Genomic DNA, 20050 nt, shown 5'->3' with positions numbered 1-20050 from the left:
TTATGACCGTTTTAATGACTGTCTTGTTGAAATAGAACGGTGGCAACAATATACAGCAATATAGGGTTTCAGAGAGTGAGCGATTAGTTTTATAGATAGTTGTAGTCGTTGACTTCCTACCTGATCCATATGGATATACATATTATATAGGGATCCCGGCCGGTAGCAGGCGCGTTGTTGATCTTTGGTCGCGTTAATACAGCCTAATTCCTCAGACTTGGATTGGAAGTCACGGCGGTATTTCTATTATATCTAAGCCCTAAGTTTTCATACTAATATTTGAACGACCGGTCTGGGCTAATGCCTGTGAAGCCGATGGTCCTGGGTTCGAATCCCGGTAAGGGCATTTATTTGTATGATGAACACAAATATTTGTTCCCGAGTCTCCGAGTATGTATATCGTCGTCTAGCACAGTACAAGATTTGCTTTTCCGGGCGGCGCGTAAGCGGGGCGCGCCGCTTTTACATATAAAACTCTCACGCCCCGCCCGGAAAAAGCACCTATGTGACGGAACCTTTAGTTTGGGGCTAAGTTGATCTGTGTAAGATGTCCCTAATATATTTTTTTTAACTTGTGATGTATGTTGCAGGTATTCTACTACGAGATCCTGAACAGCCCGGACCGCGCGTGTCGCCTGGCCAAGGCGGCGTTCGACGACGCCATCGCCGAGCTGGACACGCTCTCCGAGGAGAGCTACAAGGACTCCACCCTCATCATGCAGCTGCTGCGCGACAACCTCACCCTGTGGACCTCCGACATGCAGGGCGACGCGGAGGGTGAGTTACACGCACTATATTGTACCCTAGCTAAGGTCCCGGAGCTATTGGGACCAATCTAGCTCACGAAAATAACCAAATTCCATACTATTCGGCCCGCTAAGAGAAAGCGAAGGCCTGGCGTTACCAAAAGTTGGAGACCCCTGTTATATGTTGTCGCGGGCTTGGTTTCCGCAACTCGACGTCATATAGTCTTATGTTTAATTTGTCTTTGGTTTTTATTTGTATTGTATTTTATTTTGTAGTTTCACAGTGCCTTGGTTTTACTGTAATGCTGTGTTACTTATTTGACTAATAAATAAATAATATAATTGCGGCTATTTTGCGTGGTGTTATAGGTTACCTTGTTATATTAAGCTATTGTAAACTCGGATGCAAATTAAGATTCTACAACAGTACTGCCGTGCTAACAACATATGCAGTAATCGCAGTTGAAAAGTCATTCAATTGTCTACCTTGTTCTCTTTGAATAAGTTCTTTATTTAAACGATGATTTTCATGCAAGTACTGCACATACAATAAGCAGGGCAGAGTAGCAGCCACTGGGATGGCTAGAATATCCTGGCTGGAGCGAAAAGGCTCGAATCTACTAACCATGTCTCGGTTGTACCTCACTTGTTTTGGCTAAAAAGAGTTAACTAGGAGTTTTTTCCAGCTTATGGTGACATTTATAACTTACTTCGTGGGCAAAACCGTTTGCATTGCAACTTCAACTTGCATAAGTTAAAATTTCGTTGTATAAAAAGTTAGTTTTCTGTAGGATGGCAGCTGCCACATCCATATTAAACGCTGGTCAAACCATTGATTCTGCAAGGTATAAACCCGCATTTAGACTACCATTGCCGCTCTGATTTCAAGACATGATGTGTCTTAAAGATAAAGTAAGCCTAGTTTATTACAAAGTACACAGCGACGTATAACGATTACGTCATTTACTGAGAATACTGTACACATTATGAGCGTTTTAACGCCTTGAACGTGACCAAATTGGCTATTTTTTACACAGTATTTAGCTCAGTAGTTTAGCGCTGTGTCATCCGCCTTAATTACATACTTGAGAATTCCTGTTACTCAGACAACTACATTCCTTAATTTAACTCTTAAAACTGATTGCCAGTTCGCATGCAACTCCCGTGGCGCAGTCTTTTTTCAAGTGTGTTATTTTTTCACAACTAGACGTTACTAAAACGATTTTTTTAAACACCTCCACTGCCAGCGCGAGCTACGCGTTACTGTATCGCCTAGAACCCGCCTAGCGGGTCGCTGGCAAAGAATATGTAAAATGTAACGCATAATTGTGATGATCTGTTTTGTTTGCAGGTGAGGCCGAACAGAAAGAGCAAACACAGGACGTGGAGGACCAGGACGTGTCGTAATACCTTTCAGCGTTCTATTTAAATATAATAACAAAAATAAATATAGTACGATGTAAGAGCCAGCCCTCGATGACAACCGGTCGAACCTCTCGCTCCCACCCTCTCCCCCCCCTCCCGCTCCCACACCTGCCGACCCGACCGACCCATACACCTATCTGTACGATCGTCATTTTCGTTTATGTATTGTGTCAAATTATATACGAGTAATATTATGAATATGTACCTACTTCTTTTGATAAATTTGTTTTCGATTACGATGAATAATGTTAAGGAAAGTACTTTGGTATTGCATTTTAACTGTACGTTGTCTGTTAAGAATGTATTTTCTTATCACTTCGGATGATCTCCGCGCTCGTCGCAACACACATTCTGGTTCACTTAAGGTGGGAATTGTAAATTTTCTAAGTATTTTATACCGCGTGTAAAGTATTTAACTCCGTTGTGACTTAGCACCGTAGCGACAATTAACGATACAATTATGAAAGAATTTAATTTGGACTATCGGGACTATGGCGCGACGCGGAGCTCTGCACAAATATAGTCGTTTTATACGTACTCCCGTACTGTGCTCGCCCGAGCGGCGGTCCCGCGTGGCGGGTCCCGTGCCGCCGTGGTAGTCACGCACCCGCCACGCGGGACCGCCGCGAGTCTTCCGCCACGCCGTGACCATTCGATACGTCGCTCATTACATAACATATATTTTATCTGTAACTTACATTATTAGGGTGGTATTCGTAGTGACTTGCAATATTTAGCTAAGTGATAGTGGCGTCACCTGTCGGTCTTCATGTATCGTATCTCGTACGGGCGTACCGCGTTACATACATTACATACCTCCTTGTGTATTTATTGCAACATTATAATGCGTTTGTGTAAATTGTGACTACTGTGTAGTACTGTACTGGTGTTGTTGAACAAAGACGTGCCGGCCCGTCTGCCGGACGGTCCGGTGTCGCGCCGGACGGTTCGGTAGTCGCACCGGACGCGGTCCGGTCCGCCGGACGCCGCCGGACGGGCTGCGCTCGTTAGATAAAGACATTGTCGATGTACCCGCTTCGTTCGTATTACAACTTTTGGAGTATTCACACTGAATTGCTTTAATTACTTACGAGTATTGTGATAGAGATTTTGTATATTTTAATTTATTTTTTTTAATTTCGCACGTCTCTCGGAAATATTTCGCCGTAGCGCTAAATCTCTTACAATTTTAACAGGAAGAACCGTAGTTCTAAAGTTGTGCTAGGATAAGGTAATGCACTTGGGAGAAATTATTTATTTGAAATGAACTGCCCCCGGGGCGCCGGCCTGCCCTCGGTGGGTCCCTCGGGCCCCTCGGTGGGTCCCGCAGGCCCCTCGGTGGGTCCCGCTGGCCCCGCGGCGGGTCCCTCAGACCCCGCAGGGGGCCCCGGGGACGCCTACATTCCATCTCCGCGCATGCGGCGGCCCCACCGCCGCCGACGAACAAGCGTGGGAACGAGTGCGTGCCCGAGTAAGATATTAGCGTTATTTTTAATTGAATTTGTAATATTGCATATATTTTTGTTAATTTATCCACAAAAAAAATACTGATGCAATTAGCCTTAGTGTTATGCAATATTGATTTATGTCCTACCAACTACATTGAAATTTATTGTAAATGACAGTGTAAATCTAATAATAAAAATTCAAAAGTCCAGTCGTTTGTTTCATTGATGTAAGTAGGCCCCCGTTACATGAGCAGATTTACCTTTTAAACGTAGTGTATTTGCCAGATTATGCGTGACATTTTAAATGACGAATGGCGTTCAAAAAAAGGTTGATAAAATGGTATCGTCTTGGGTCGTCCCATTCGTTTTTCGTCAAGTTGTTAAATTAGTCCTATTCTGATTTCGTCACTCATTCTACATTCGTCACAATCGTCGGTGGCTTTCAATGTAGAATGAGTGACGAAAGCAGAATAGGACTCAGTGTTGGCCGTAATGGTTAATTCTAATTAACAATTAATCAATTGCATTAACCATTAATTCCGCAATTAATCAATTGCATTACGCATCAAATTAATTAAAGTTAGTTAGAATTGAATCTTGAGACGTTTAATTACATTGATTGTCAATCTAATTGCCTATTTAATGGCATTAAAGTTTCAAAAAAATAATTAGAATTACTCTCAATTGCATTCACGTTTAATGGAATTAAATATTTTTTTCATAAACTAATAATTAATGTTAATTTTGCTTGAAACTATTAAATGGGAATACACTCATTATTGGTGTATTTTTATTTGTCCCTGTCATATGTGAGTTGGAGACAAAAAGGGAAACGGGGACAAATGGGATTTATTCATTTATATGAAGCGCTTATTCCATCTGTTCCTTCCTTCCTATATGTTCCCCGTGGGGACAAATGGGAATACACCCATTATTGTTAGTTATAATGGGTGCTCATAAAATAAATAAAATAAATAAAATAAATAAAATAAATAAATTAAATAAAATAAATAAAATAAATAAAATAAATAAAATAAATAAAATAAATAAAATAAATAAAATAAATAAAATAAATAAAATAAATAAAATAAATAAAATAAATAAAATAAATAAAATAAATAAAATAAATAAAATAAATAAAATAAATAAAATAAATAAAATAAATAAAATAAATAAAATAAATAAAATAAATAAAATAAATAAAATAAATAAAATAAATAAAATAAATAAAATAAATAAAATAAATAAAATAAATAAAATAAATAAAATAAATAAAATAAATAAAATAAATAAAATAAATAAAATAAATAAAATAAATAAAATAAATAAAATAAATAAAATAAATAAAATAAATAAAATAAATAAAATAAATAAAATAAATAAAATAAATAAAATAAATAAAATAAATAAAATAAATAAAATAAATAAAATAAATAAAATAAATGGTGACGCGGGCCGTTGTTAATATTTATGACTTTATGAGACATTGTCGTTTGTCACTATTACATACAAAATAGCCAAGGCGGCACTCGGGCCGCAAGTGATAGGTTCACGAGCCGCATGCGGCCCGCGGGCCGCAGGTTGCCAACCGCTGCACTAGACCTTTGATCCCTTGGACGTCTTTATAAAATTACGATATTTATTCTTGTTAATTATTAATTATCAATCACATGTTTAATTTTCCTTAAAAATTGTTTTAGTTTTTAATGGTTTGTAAAGCAATAACCATTAATTCTTTTTAATTGTTAGTGGTTCGTAATAAATTAACATTAATGCAAATTGATGTTCAATGCAATTGATAATTAATTTTCCTTCAATGGTTAATGGCTAATGGCAATTAACCTTTTCAATGGTTAATTTTTAATGGTCAATTGCATTAACGTTCGGCCAACACTGATAGGACTAATCTAAGAACTTGACGAAAAACGCCTTTGGTCCGTTTTCATAACTATGGTTTTCGTAACTGGCTGCCAAAGAAGATTTATTTTTCCTGTTTCATAATTAATTATCAAACAAGAATTCACTTTCTGCTTTCGTAATCGAGTATTTTTTCTTCGTTCGTAATTAATTATCAAAACTTATTACTTTTTCTTTTTTCATAATTGGACATTTTCGTGTGATACACTTAGTACCTTTCTCGTGTAAAACGATACACACCTTTTTTTAAGAAAGACAAATTTAATGTTATTTATATACTCAGAATCATGAGATTCATGAGCTGATTCCATCCTTCTACGAAAAAGTAGGCATATTTCTGAAAATTTTCATACATTTCACTTTGTTTTCCATAGTCCATTCCGTAACCGCCGTACAACGCGTTTGAAAAATTGTAACGGAACCTAAAAATAAAACTTAGGACGCTTTCTTTCTCCTAGTAGGATAGAAAATAACGAGCGTGATCCTAAGTAGGAAAATCATCAAACTGGAAAATAGTACATTATTACGAAGTGAAAATTATATTTTTTGTTAAAGGAAGTTAGGTCATATTTTTCTGTTACTAAGGGTACTCTGTTTTAACAAGCTTTTATATCTATATAAAGTAGATGATTTACAATATTCGTATTTTTATTTTCTCTAATTTACTGTAGGGATATCTATGTAGGTACTTTTATTGTACTTATCTAAGTTTTTTTTAAATCAAAATTGGTACAGAAAGATCCTGGATGTTGCTCTCTTCTCTTTTGCAGTCAATTTACCCAGTCAGTCACTCACAGGGTAAATTGGCAACAAAAGGGGAACTTAATTTCGACAAAAAATATATCGAAGTTAATAACGAAACTCGATTACTAAAAGAGTAATAAATTCTTGTTTGATAACTAATTACGAAGCAGCGAAAAATAATTCATATTTCGTAGCCAATCCAGGCGAAAACAGAAAAAAAAATCTTATTTCATAACCAGTTACGAAACTCGATTACGAAACCAGAAAGTAAATTCTTGTTTGATAATTAATTATGAAATAGGAAAAATTAATCTTCTTTGGCAGCCAGTTACGAAAACCATAGTTATGAAAACGGACTAAAGGGAAAAACGAATGGGACGACCCAAGACGATACCGATAAAATGATACAATAGTAGATTGTTAACCAAGGGTGGAAAGTGAACCATTTCACCCGAGATATTTTGGCGCTCGAACGAAGAGAGAGCGCCAATAGTTCGAGGGTGAGATGGTTACTTTTACCCGAGTTAAACACTCTACTTTTCATTTCGACTATGAGGAAAGTCAAACACGAGAAATGTAGGTTTATTATTGGTAAGTATAATTCTTTAGAACAAATTATTAACAGATATATAGGTAAACTACATAAGTTACCATATTATATAAGTCACTCGAATCACTTGAAAATGTAAACGGCGCCAATTTCAGTCATGCGGAAGCTGATATGAGAGCTTATAATATGGCATATATTGCTGTTGGCCGTTGCTCGAAGTAAAAATTAAAAAATAATAATTACTTTCCACCCTAGGGTGCAATGCAATTCTCCACCCGGTTATCAGCTTATGAAAGGTAAACTTTCCGAACAGGAGAGATGAAAAAAATTTAATACCTCTCTATGTTAAATTCTACACCTTAACTATAAAAATAAAAACGAATCTGGCAAATATACGTTCCCAGTAAAGTAAGGACGCTAAGCACCAAGAATTTCGTACATTGAACCGCCTGTTCCCGCCCACGATGACACTGCGAGCAGAACAGCAACATATATATACACGCGAGTGCGATAGGAACAGGCGGGTTAATGTACGAAGTTCTTCGTGCATAGCGTCCCTAGTAGGCCCTACTTTACCGTGAACTTGGAAGTACCCAATGGGTAAAAAGAAAAACTTACTAAATACAATTTCATTGAGTTTTTTTAATAAAATAATAATAATAGTAATTATTAATAACATCAAATAAATATATTAAATTATAAATATGTACTAATAAACCCTTTGATTGCCGAGGACGCATCACGTCGTCGAGAATTGCCGGCATTATATTAAAATCGGGGCTCGGAACGGTTTTTTTTAAACAGGACTGATTGTGTATTATTAGGTAGCAACTTCGTATTATTAGATTGTCCCATTAAAAACAAAATAATAAACCAACGAACGTAGTAATATAATATTTTTGGATGAAGAAAAAACCGGTTCCTAGCCTTGATTATAATGTTCGCAATGAAATCACTTTCAGACGTCTGTTAGATTACAATCTTCAGATGACAGATAAAAATATTGTGATATAGTGGACTAAGAAATATGCACACAGCGAGTAGAAGATGATCTTGGCGGCCCAGTCCAGGTAGTACAATCTGAAACAAGTTTTTGATTATTCTTTTTTTCTTCGTTATGTAACAAATAAAGCACAAGCACGCAGATACTACCTAGTGTTAGAAAGGATGCCAAGTTAGGTAGGTACTTATAGTCATAGAATAATTAATTACTACCGTACATACAGAAAGGAAACTTCATACAAAACCGAAGTTTGACAGCGGTTCAGGGTCGAATCATGCTGACCCTTTCTAATATATGGCACTATCCCTTTCGGCTATTTAGGGTTGTCAAAATTCAAGCCATTATCTTATCTGTGGTCGTGCACGCAAAGGGACGTCAAGTTGTGTCAACCCTAATAATTGTTTAGAGCAATGCTGAGCCGAGTTTGCCCGAAGTCAGGAGTTTCACACACCTGCTACAGTCTATATCTAAACAAACGCTTGAACTAGGCACTAGGTGGCAAAAAGGCGTACCTTTTTTGCAGTATCCGGGCTTGTGGTAGAGTGGCAGGGTCCTCCTTGCAGCAGTACGTGCGCGCGCCGAAGATGTAGTCACGGATATAAGAGTTCCAGTTCACCATCTAACAAGAAGAGAAGACTATTAAGTATTAGTTTCGGAGTAGGTATTAATAGAACGGATTACATACGACAGCCATCTTAGAAAATCCGGCCACCTGGGCTATACTCGTAACAGCGAAATTCGCAAATTGCGGGCATTTTTCTCTGTCACTCTAATTACCTACGCAATTTGCGAATATCGGTTTTCGCGGTAGCCCCTCTGGTTCCCGTCTCTAAAAAACGCGGTAAATTCGAAAATGGAGGCGCGAAATGTTGATCAAGATCATCCATAAACATTTAGACAGAAATTGGAGATACATGCTAAGTGCATTATCACAGACAGACATCCAGTTTATATAAAAAGTTAATAAAAACCTTGATATCGGTGTAGAAAGTGTCGTCGTCCTCCTTGGAGACTTGTCCCCGCAGCGCGAGGAAGTTATCATTGTGGAAGTGCCACTCATTCAGCCAGTAGTATTGAAATGTTTGCAGTCCGGCGCTGATGCGCTGTTGCATCTTCACCATACTACAATACAACAATAGTACATTACTATAGCCTCGTGCCGCCCACCATACAAAATGATAACCAAGGAAGTTAGAATCTTGTTGTATTTTCAATTGGGTTGAATTCATTTGTCCGAAAATTTTACGAGACAAATGAAATGCTACCTACTTTGTTGACATTGCATCGAAACTGAGTGTCACATCCTAATGTACATTGGGCGGCAAGAGGACAGAGGGCGGGAATCGAAGGGTTGCAGGCCAAGTAAAGTCTATTTTTTTATTCGGTAGACTAAAATGACATTTCATAATATGAACATAAATTGTCATTTCATACAGTGAAATGTAATTTTAGTCTACCGAATAAAAAACTAGACTTTAGATATCATTATACGCGGCCGGCAACCCCGTTTCACGCCGACATTTGTATAGTGCTTTTGTAATGTTTAACTCGGGTGAAAGGCATCAAGTTCAGCCTCGGACTATTGGCGCTCTCACTGCATGCGTTCGAGCGCCACACTACCTCGGCAGAAATGAGTGCCTTTCCATCCCTTGGTTAACAATCTACTACTTGGGAGGGTTTGGCCATCGGATGATGGTAGCATCACGTAGGTGTAAACGCGGACATTCGAAGCATGATTTTAGGGGGGGGGGGTCAAAAATAGATGACGTAATTTATGAACCGCCCCTTAGGTCTGGGCCTGAGTAAAGTATACGGATTGAACTTTCTAATCGCGAAAGCAAAAGAAGATACTTACAAAGTCTTCTGTCCCAGCAGCGCCAGCATCAGATCCAGCAAGTACGCGGGCAGCAGGTGTGTGAGCAGCAGAGCGACCTGATGGTGGAGACGCGAGGTCTTCTGCGAGCCGCCGGGGTACCACAGGCATTGGGAGAAGGGAAACTCTTGCACGTGGACGCGCCCTGGAAAACGAATGTGTGAACACGACAATAGTGTATAGCAGCGGTCGGCAACCTGCGGCCCGCGGGCCGCATGCAGCTCGTGAAACTGTCACTTGCGGCCCGAGTGCGGCCTTGGCTATTTTGTATGTAATAGTGACAAACGACAATGTCTCATAAAGTCATACATATTAATAAAGTACGGCCCGCGTTACCTCCGTTTCTTCTCTCTTCTCACTCTCTGCTAAAAAGGTTGCCGACCGCTGGTGTATAGGGACCGTGCGTGTTGGAGGGTCCGGCATCTCACGACGAATCGGAAGCCAAAACAATTCACGCTTTTGAGCAGGTGCTGCCGCCGACATTATTAATGTCACATTAAACACTAGTTCTATTTCGCATTAGTGTCTGCCATCTAGTGGCTTAAATCTAAAAATGGAAACTTGGCATAATGTTTCGCTTCAATGAATAGGCGGGTACTGTGCTGCCGCCTACAGTTCATGCACGCTCCCTTTAGTGTGGGGTGGGGGTAGGGGAGAGCAGGACTGCAGAGTCAGACCAAGAAAAGTCTACCGCGATTTTGATAGCCCACGCAGTGTAAGTGTTATTTTAAGCCTCAAACTTGAGTTAACCGCATAAATCCTATTTAAGAATCAATTAGAGTTAAACCAAGAAAAGTCTGCTTAGATTTTGATAGCCCACGCAGTGTAAGTGTTATTTATACGTCATAATTTCATAGAAGTTTGACGTTTAAAATAATACCTAAACCGCGTCTGCTATAAAATCGCTGCATGCGCACTTTTCTTGGTCAACTCGAGTACTCGAATGATGTTTAGTTGATGTGAAAAGGTAGGTGTTGTGTGCTAAGAAAATTATCGTAAATTCACTAATCATAAATTGAGATGTAGGTAGCGAATTATAAAAATATGGCTGGGGCTGGTCAATTGCATTAGAGTGACATTCCATTTCCAACTGCAGCTGCAATACGGTTCATTTTACTATGGAAACGCGTCGCTATCATTTTCAATTTCCATAGTAAAATGAACAGTATTGCAGCTGCAGTTGGAAATGGAATGTCACTCTTAGAGTTAGGCCAAGAAAAGTCTGCAGATATTTAAGTAGAACACTTTCACTGCGTGGGCTATCAAAATCTTGCTCTAACTCTAGGTAATTTACCTAAGTTTGAACTTCCTTTGTTTTTACTCTGCTATACTATTCTGCCTCACTGTTCTGCCTCCGTGTGACATCGGTATGAGGTTCAAAAAGTTCTTACCCATATCGATCAATTCTCCCACGGTCACTGGGTTCCTTCTCGACACCGTCAAATTCACCACCTGTATTTCTTTTGGCCTGTAAAACAAATTCATAGTTGTTAATTGTAGCCATGGGCATAGAGAAAAAAGTACATAAAGTGCTCACTCCATAGATACATCAGGTTTGGTATCAAAACGACTATTATTTTCGCCGTAGTCGACATCTAGCATCGAGTAGCGGAATGATCAGTACTGCTACTTGACAATAGATGTTCCAATGACCGAAAAGTCTAATGCTCAACAATTTTCAGCTAATATTATAACCGGATTAACCGGAACTCTATTTTCAACTCTTTCTGCTTTTACATTAGTTGTAAATATTTGTTCAATAGAATTTTCGCGAGGTGCGACACTCGAGACATTAGTATCAATAGCGGTACTAAATCTGAGTCGAATAATAGACGTTGTGGTACCAAAACTGATGTACCTATGTAGGAGCACTCTATGCTTACTACCTACATATATTTCTCTGGCCAGCCACATAAGAGCTCACGCCAGACAACGTTCATGATATTTATTTAGGGTCGCCGTCATCGAAAACGATTAAGAGGACTATTTATTTATATTTCTCTATGCCAGAGGTCTACAAACCCCGGCCCGCGACGCGTTCTAATTCGGCCCGCCGACACCCAAAGCGTCCGGCCCGCGGGAGAGACGCCTGCTCTATACCATGGGTCTCATGGGTCATTTGATGATTATAGAGGTATACCTACACATTTTCTGCTGTAAATGGACACTTACTTATTGATCCCCGTGTTGTACGCGGCCAGTATGCACCCGTTGACCACAAAGTCCACGGGTATGATGTCGCAGGTGAGCGCCTCCTTGGTGAGGATGGTCCGGACGGCGCCCTTGCCGGCGGCCACGAGGAGCCCGGTGGGGCCGTGCAGGCTGTCCACCCAGCCCGGGAGGGGCTCTTTTAGGGCCGCTGCCACTGGGAAGAGAAGTAAAAACATGATTTTAGAGTCAAAAAAAAAAAACAGGATATGCACCACGGAAGCGACATAAGCGGGGATCTTCCCCAATCCCTAGAAACTCGCGCGCCTAAGCCAGGGGCAGGCGTGGCTCACTCCGCGATTTCGTCGCTTTGCTACAGGTAGCTAAAAGTAGTACATCCGTTCGACCTCAATTTTGGGGTTTGCCATACTTAAGCCACGCGTGGCGGTGTCGCCAGCTAGCGGCCATATCTGTGCTGATCGTGGCAGACGCAGGGAGAAGTACTAGGTACAGAAGACTCACTCTCTAACAAAACGCGTCTGTTACGATCAGCACAGATATGGCCGCTAGGTGGCGACAGCGCCACGCGCGGCTTATGGCAAACCCCAAAATTGGGGCCGAACGGATGTACTTTTAGCTAGGTACCTGTAGCAAAGCGACGAAATCGCGGAGTGAGACACGCCTGTCCAGGGGTGCGAAACTTCTCCCTTCGGGAACTCGGCTCCGTTCGGCTCAGCAGTGCTTCGAGCAATTATTAGGGTTGATACAACTTGACATCTCTTTGCGTGCACGACCACAGATAAGATAATGGCTTGAATTTTGACAACCCTAAATAGCCGAATGGCGGGATACTGCCATATATTAAAAGGGACAGCATGATTCGACCCTGAACCGCTATCAAACTTCGGTTTTGTAGGTTCCTTTTTGAACGGTTCCTAGTAGGTACTATCATTTAGTCTGTGCCTTAGGCATTAGATATCGCTTCGATCGCCAAAGACGTCGACGAGTGTATCTACTGCCCAATATCAACCTTCGTGCGTTACGATAAGGTTGAAGTTGACGCGCCGCACACAACAGGCGTGGCTTTCAAAGAGTTGAGAACCTTTGAAAAGTTCCGGCTACTCACCAATAGAGGGCCTCGCTATGACGATGGGAAATTTTCCTTCGTACTGCGCAACCAATGACTCTGCCAGCGACTTAGTGTATGCATAGGTATTCGGTCGGGGGTGTATCAATCTGAAAAAGAGCCATTAAAAAAACCGAACAAGTGCGAGTCGGACTCGCCCACCGAGGGTTCCGTACTTTTTAGTATTTGTTGTTATAGCGGCAACAGGAATACATAATCTGTGAAAATTTCAACTGTCTAGCTATCACGGTTCGTGAGATACAACCTGGTGATAGACAGACGGACGGACGGACGGACAGCGGAGTCTTAGTAATAGGGTCCCTTTTACCATTTGGGTACGGAACCCTAAAAATTTATACAAATTGTATTGAAATATTATCGATAAGTACGTATTATTAAGTATGAAAAGAATAAATTAACAGATCTACAGGGTGATTCATGAGCAGGACTAATCCTGCACAATCAGTAACTAATAATTGATCGATCATCGTCGTATTCAAGTGAAACAAGCACACTTTTTCCTATTTGTTTAAATTTTTGGCGAGAGCAAATTTAATTCTCTGCAATCATGGTCACCCTACAAGATCTAATTAATAAACATAAAACCTCTTTAACCGCAATGACAGCATATTGATTACGAAGAAAATAAACTGTCAAACTTGAATGACATACGAGTTTTCAAAAGTAACCAGACCGTGATGACATTCAATTTGACACAGAATATCGGTAGTGTAGTATTCTAACTGTAGGGTGACCATGCATGTCGTAAATAAATTAATAACTTTTTTTTTCAACACGCCTAGAAAATTAACGTTAACCGCACTAATACTGATACGAAACAGTTGCTTATAATTTACGAAATGCGCAGTGTTAGTCCTGCTCACGTCTCCTGAATCACCCTGTACACTGACGGCAAGATAAGCTTACGCATTATTGTTAATTCTCTAATAAAAAGTAGGTCTAATCTAAAAGGATTTATCAAAGGGGTAAATAAAAGGGATTCGCCACAAGCGGCTAGTAGAAAGTACTGAAGGTAAACCTGGTGCCCTGTTTATCGAAAGCTTGTAACTTGTAATAGGTACGTGGAAGTCCCTTTTTGACAGCATTTGTTAGAAAGGGACTTCCACTTGTATTAAAAGTTACAAGCTTTTGATAAACAGGGCACTGGTTATACACCAAACTTTTTTCGTCATTGGTTCGCTGTCATTTGAGGAATTGATTATGGATACGCGAGGTAAAAAGTTTGAGAAACCCTGCTCTAATCAATATTGTAGTAGCAATCCACTTTCCAAGATTGTCTTAATTGAGTACCATCATTGACAGTTATGTGATTCAATTGATCATTGATAAACCTTATTGCAACCGAGTTATTAAGGTCTACTCATAGTCAGTTAAATAGTGTCAGTACATACTTGGGCTGCAAATGCGCGAGCAACTCGTCATCCATCCACTGAATGCATCTCATGACGTCCTGCGGCTTGTGGGCTGTCGTGTACACCCGCTCCTCGAGTTCTGGTAGCTCGCTGCGGCAGTACGCGGTAGAGACGTGGACAAATACCTGTGGAAGGATGCACAGCAGTCGTCATCATCATCGTCATATATGTGTAGTTTAATGCTTATCTAGAAAATTTTGACAATATTAGATTATAGGTATGCAATACCAGTAGGTACCTACCGTGTCGGTGCCCTATTAGATTATATTGAATTGAGTGCGTAGATGTTGGATATTATACTCTTGCACGGTTCACGTTTAGATTATACTTAATGTTAAACCCTTTGTACAGTCAACAACAGAGCTATGAATACAGGCAAAGTGTCAAAAATATGTATACAGTACTTTATTGCCTGTACATTAAGGTCGTGTATACATATTTTTGGCACTTTGCCTGTATTCATAGCTCTGTTGTTGACTGTACACATAAAATGCAATAAATTATTTGAGTTTGAGATAGAGACTATGTGAGTTGAAGGCGATCTGTTATCTTGTGGCCCCGGAATCATAAACAGGTACATTTTCAAAGCAAGTGCTGCCATCTACTGTTCTCGTACGTTTTCTTGTGCATAGTAGGTTCCGCCATCTTGCATTCTTACATTGGAAGCATAATAAAGTTCACATTTACGCCTCGCGCCAAAAATCTGACAGTTCCTATGCTGCCCCCTATAGTTTATGCACGCTCTCATCTATAATTATAAATAGTCTCAGCCAGGCGAATCCGGCGCTCCCTTGAAAATGGTGTAATGATGCTATACCTCTAGCTGCGTCATGCCCTCCGTCAGGTCTAAGACACGCTGGGTCCCACGTATGTTGAGGGCGGTCGCATCCTTGATTGGCATGTCGAACCTATAACACAAGATACATTTAAATTAAAAACACATACCTACTTGATAAGCAAAATCTAAACTCAAAATCTGAAAGCGATTTCATTTTTAACCCTCGACGCAAAAAGAGGGGTGTTACAAGTTTGACTCCAACGGAAGGACCGATTTTGATGTGGTTTTTCACGCGAAAACGAGTTTTCTTGCGGTTGTTCTTAGGTATGTTTGATAAAAATCGATCCAGCAGTTTGAAAAGTATCAGCTATTTTCCAAAATTATGTAAGGCATTTTTGGGCGTAGGGTTTTTTTTATTTAATAGTTATTACCCTGTTCAATCAAGAGCTCATGGCCAAGTGCGAGTCGGACTCGCGCACGAAGGGTTCCGTACCATTACGCAAAAAACGGCAAAAAAATCATGTATCGGAGCCCCACTTAAATATTAATTATATTCTGTTTTTAGTATTTGTTGTTATAGCGACAACAGAAATGCATCATCTGTGAAAATTTCAACTGTCTAGCTATCACGGTTCATTAAATACAGCCTGGTGACAGACAGACGGACAGTGAAGTCTTAGTTAATAGGGTCTCTTTTTTAGGGTTCCGTACCCAAAGGGTAAAACGGGACCCTATTACTAAGACTTCGCTGTCCGTCCGTCCGTCCGTCTGTCACCAGGCTGTATCTCACGAACCGTGATAGCTAGACAGTTGACATTTTCACAGATGATGTATTTCTGTTGCCGCTATAACAACAAATACTAAAAACAGAATAAAATAAAGATTTAAATGGGGCTCCCATACAACAAACGTGATTTTTGACCAAAGTTAAGCAACGTCGGGAGGGGTCAGTACTTGGATGGGTGACCGTTTTCTTTTTTCCTTTTTTTTTGTTTTTTTTTGCATTATGGTACGGAACCCTTCGTGCGCGAGTCCGACTCGCACTTGCCCGGTTTTTTTACCCTTTGGGTACGGAACCGTAACAAGCAGCTGTCCGTTGTTGGTCCATCGCATCTATCATCATCATATCTCACCTCACACAAGCCGCACAGTGGAAGACGATCTGGCACTCCTTCCTCAGTGTCTCGCGGAGATCGTCCGATATTCCCAAACCGTCTGCTAATATGTCACCAGGGACCAGACGGAGTTGCTTGAAACACTGTGGATTCTCTCCGTGAAGGCGGTTAAATACCTAATCGAAAAAGATTAGGCTTAATTAAAAATAGTTGTTGTTTTCGCATGAAAATAAATGTAACGCTTCTAAGATTGAAAAACCGGACAAGTGCGAGTCGGACTCGCCCACCGAGGGTTCCGTACTTTTTAATATTTGTTGTTATAGCGGCAACAGAAATACATCGTCTGTGAAATTTTCAACTGTCTAGCTATCACGGTTCGTGAGATACAGCCTGGTGACAGACGGACGGACGGACGGACGGACGGACAGCGGAGTCTTAGTAATAGGGGTCCCGTTTTACCCTTTGGGTACGGAACCCTAAAAATTGTACAGGAGATGAACGGTATGTAATTTAATTAGGAAAATAGTGACCTCAAATGTATATGGAGTTCTTTGCGGTCTCGTCTAGCTTGTTGGGTTGCGAATCAATTAGCAGCATCCGCAAAAGTGCCTCGAGGAAAATGCTTAACTTGGACGCTTATTATCGATTAATATCGATGATCTATAGCTTCTAAGAACTAACCCAACATAAGAAATGAAAATCGTAGCAAGATGCAACATAGAGCGTTCGCTGGCGAGGGTGCACGGAGCGGGCGGACGCACGCGTGTGCCATTGTACGAGTATAGTCTGACAAAAAACAGTAAAAATAAAAAAAGTGGTAACACTATAGTGTCGTCCCTTTCAAATCAATCTATATAAGAAAACGGGACGACTACAGTATTGCCACTTTTTAATTTCTACTCTTTTTTTGTCAGACTGTAGGTAAAATTAAAATCCGTTGCACGCATCGACGCCATTGCCGTTAGCGTTGCTCATACTAGTTTTCGTAAACCCGCGCTAGCTAGCGTATGCCCTAAGTAAAAGTTTTTGGCAAAAATTTCATTATTGGTACAAGCGTTTATCGCTGACTGTACTTTTCTTACGACAGACAACTAATACTCATCAAGACAATTCTAAAAACCCCTAACACAATTAGGTTGCGTTGTTTCCTCACAGAGTTCCTATGGCCACCTCCTGTCTCCATCATCCGATCAGCTCGATGGTACCCTAATATTGCATGTCATCCGATTTAGGGTCGGTTGCACCAAACTTTTTGTATCGTTAAAGAATTCGCTAAATTTTTATGTATGGAAAATTTCATAGTAAAGCGCCGGGGCGCGCCGGCTGACGTTGATCAGTCTGTCAAATGTCGTTGGTGCAACTGGCCCTTATACATGCATGCAAATTTTCAGCTCAATCGGAAACCGGGAAGCGGATCAAATTTAACTTGCAAGATTTGATTACAGACAGACAACGGTCAGGTGAAAGTAAATAAAAAGCTTGTAAAAAACTCACTGAACTCTTGAGAAAGCCTTCGAGCCTCTGTTCACTGCTCTGTCCCTTCTTAGCCCTCATCAGCAAGTATATCGCCTCCAGCTCGGGACAGCATCGGAGAAGCTTCTCGACGAGGACCTTGCCGAGGAACCCGGTGGCTCCCGTGATGAAGATGCTCTTGTTGGCGTAGTAACCAGCTACGCTAGGCGCCATCGTGGATTTCTGTACTGAAATAGTTTACATACAAAATTTGTGAGACTTAGATAATTATAAGTATTAGGTAGGTACATAATATAAAGGAGCTCATGTAGGGAATCCATATTATTAAACAGGTATCGTAACATGTGGAGCGAAATTCGATTGCGAAATATTCGAATTTCAATTCAACTGAAATAATTTGTATTAGGTACAAGATTCAATACTATTTTTGATGGGAACGAAGGCACATCACTTAGGTATTATAAAGATGGGTAGCTAATTTTGAGAACAGCGCATTACCTAAGATTGTTTTTAGTAGATACAAAAAATACTTACCTACTAAAATCGTTTCGTCACTTCAATGAAATTGTTGGAATACGCAAAAGACCGTGAAAAATGATTATTTAAGACAATAATTAAATTTAATAGAAACGATTTTGTAAAATCACATTCATTCAACACTAGTGATCTGGGTAGACTGAAAAAAAAATATCACGTCAAATTAAAACTAAATTGTGCAAAATACCCACATAATTTTTATGATTGGGTCCTAATTTAGGTACTAATTTATTTCATTTTAAATTACTTAATTCAAATACCACCCACATAGAAAAATATAAACTATAAAGTAGCTATTTCATGTAACTCAAACGGACTCCTAAAGGGAGTTATTACGCATTGCCTGAATGTTTTTTTTTTATGTAAAATGGCGTACCTAAAATTATTTTGATATGCGGCCTCGTTTAGTTACAACTACTATTTAAAACACAGATAACACAGACATGTAAATCAAAAACCCAAATCAAATTTCTTATAAAACTTAAGTGTACCTATCGCAGACAATATCACTATCGTCATGCAGGCGAAAAACTAAAGTTAGGTATGTTAGATTTATTTATGTGCTTTTTAATCGATATAAAAAATCCATTTTTTTTTTGTTGTGGGTAGACAATAGCGATTGTTTACAATAACAAAATATTTTTTATACCATATTAGGTACCTATTGTCTTTTTGTTACAATATCTTTTAAAATAATGACAGTAATATACCTACTTAATTATGTAATCTGTATTATTTATATAAAATATAAATAGGAATAAATAAACACTAACAATCATAAAACCAATTAGTTGAATTATGAATATCAATGTAATATGATAATAACATCCACTGTACTGTACCATATGTTCTTGTGAATAAACGTTCATTCATTCATAATAATCGCTTGTAATATTATATAGAGGTTAAATAATTTGTATTTAATTAAAATTGGCGGCGGGATACCGCTCTGGACCGATCAAAGTGGCGTGCTCTTGTGTTGAAGGCCAAGACTCATTTTGGGTCACCGCGCCAACAAAGTAAGTAAGTAATTAAAATTTATTTAGAACTTCATTTGCCCACCTATTCCACATATATTTAAGGAGTTTCACACATTGAAATCGAATGACACGAATGAATAAATAATCGGCACGAGTATTTCTTAGACATGGGATTTAGTAATAAAAATATATATTGTACGCTCAAAATGGGCAAAATTGTTGATACCTTATATATATTTACCTATAATATGTTATACTTTTTACACAATTTTGTCGTTATTCGTATATGTCGTTAACGTTATTTTATCTTATCTTGGGTTTAGGTAGGTCGAGAAAAAAAAGGTTCAAATAAGAAATCGTTTATTGCACAGGGATAGGTTACTTAAATAACAGGAGACAAGCTCGGTGTATACTATGTACAATCACGAACATAACCAAACTGACACTATTCTATAGACAAGCGGTTCTAAGGGTTCCATACAACCCAGGGGTTCCGTACAATTTGAGGGGTTTTAGAATAAAAAGGGTCGGAATGTCTAAATCGGTATCTCTCCAATTCGTTGATAAGGTATCGTCTTGGGTCGTCCCATTCGTTTTTCGTCAAGTTCTTAAATTGGTCCTATTCTGCTTTCGTCACTCATTCTAAATTCGTCACAATCGTCGGTGGCTTTCAATGTAGAATGAGTGACGAAAGCAGAATAGGGCTAATTTAAGAACTTGACGAAAAACGAATGGGACGACCCAAGACGATACC

At 39.5% G+C, this 20050-nt stretch overlaps 2 protein-coding genes across 2 annotated transcripts in view; one reads left to right on the top strand and one right to left on the bottom strand.

The window, feature by feature from the left end:
• LOC134674419 (14-3-3 protein epsilon) overlaps positions 1 to 3828 on the top strand; it is a 33740-nt gene extending 29912 nt beyond the window's left edge. Inside the window, exons 5-6 of the mRNA XM_063532483.1 lie at positions 591 to 777; positions 2098 to 3828. Coding sequence (XP_063388553.1) covers positions 591 to 777; positions 2098 to 2153 — 243 coding nt within the window. The 3' untranslated portion in view covers positions 2154 to 3828. The remainder of the gene's footprint in view (positions 1 to 590; positions 778 to 2097) is intronic.
• A 3624-nt stretch (positions 3829 to 7452) lies between these two features.
• LOC134674352 (putative fatty acyl-CoA reductase CG5065) lies at positions 7453 to 17997 on the bottom strand. The gene is made up of 11 exons (XM_063532403.1): positions 17801 to 17997; positions 16325 to 16482; positions 15231 to 15321; positions 14393 to 14538; positions 12981 to 13090; positions 11879 to 12071; positions 11098 to 11174; positions 9689 to 9851; positions 8805 to 8955; positions 8346 to 8452; positions 7453 to 7910 (listed from the first exon to the last, which is right to left on the bottom strand). The coding sequence occupies exons 1-11, from the start codon at positions 17990 to 17992 to the stop codon at positions 7814 to 7816; spliced, it is 1485 nt and encodes a 494-aa protein (XP_063388473.1). The 5' UTR covers positions 17993 to 17997; the 3' UTR covers positions 7453 to 7813.
• Positions 17998 to 20050: the final 2053 nt, after the last annotated feature.

This window comes from Cydia fagiglandana, chromosome 20 (assembly GCF_963556715.1).
Source record: "Cydia fagiglandana chromosome 20, ilCydFagi1.1, whole genome shotgun sequence".
Classification (NCBI taxonomy): Eukaryota; Metazoa; Arthropoda; class Insecta; order Lepidoptera; family Tortricidae; genus Cydia; species Cydia fagiglandana.
This window is presented reverse-complemented; position numbering and strand designations above follow the sequence as displayed.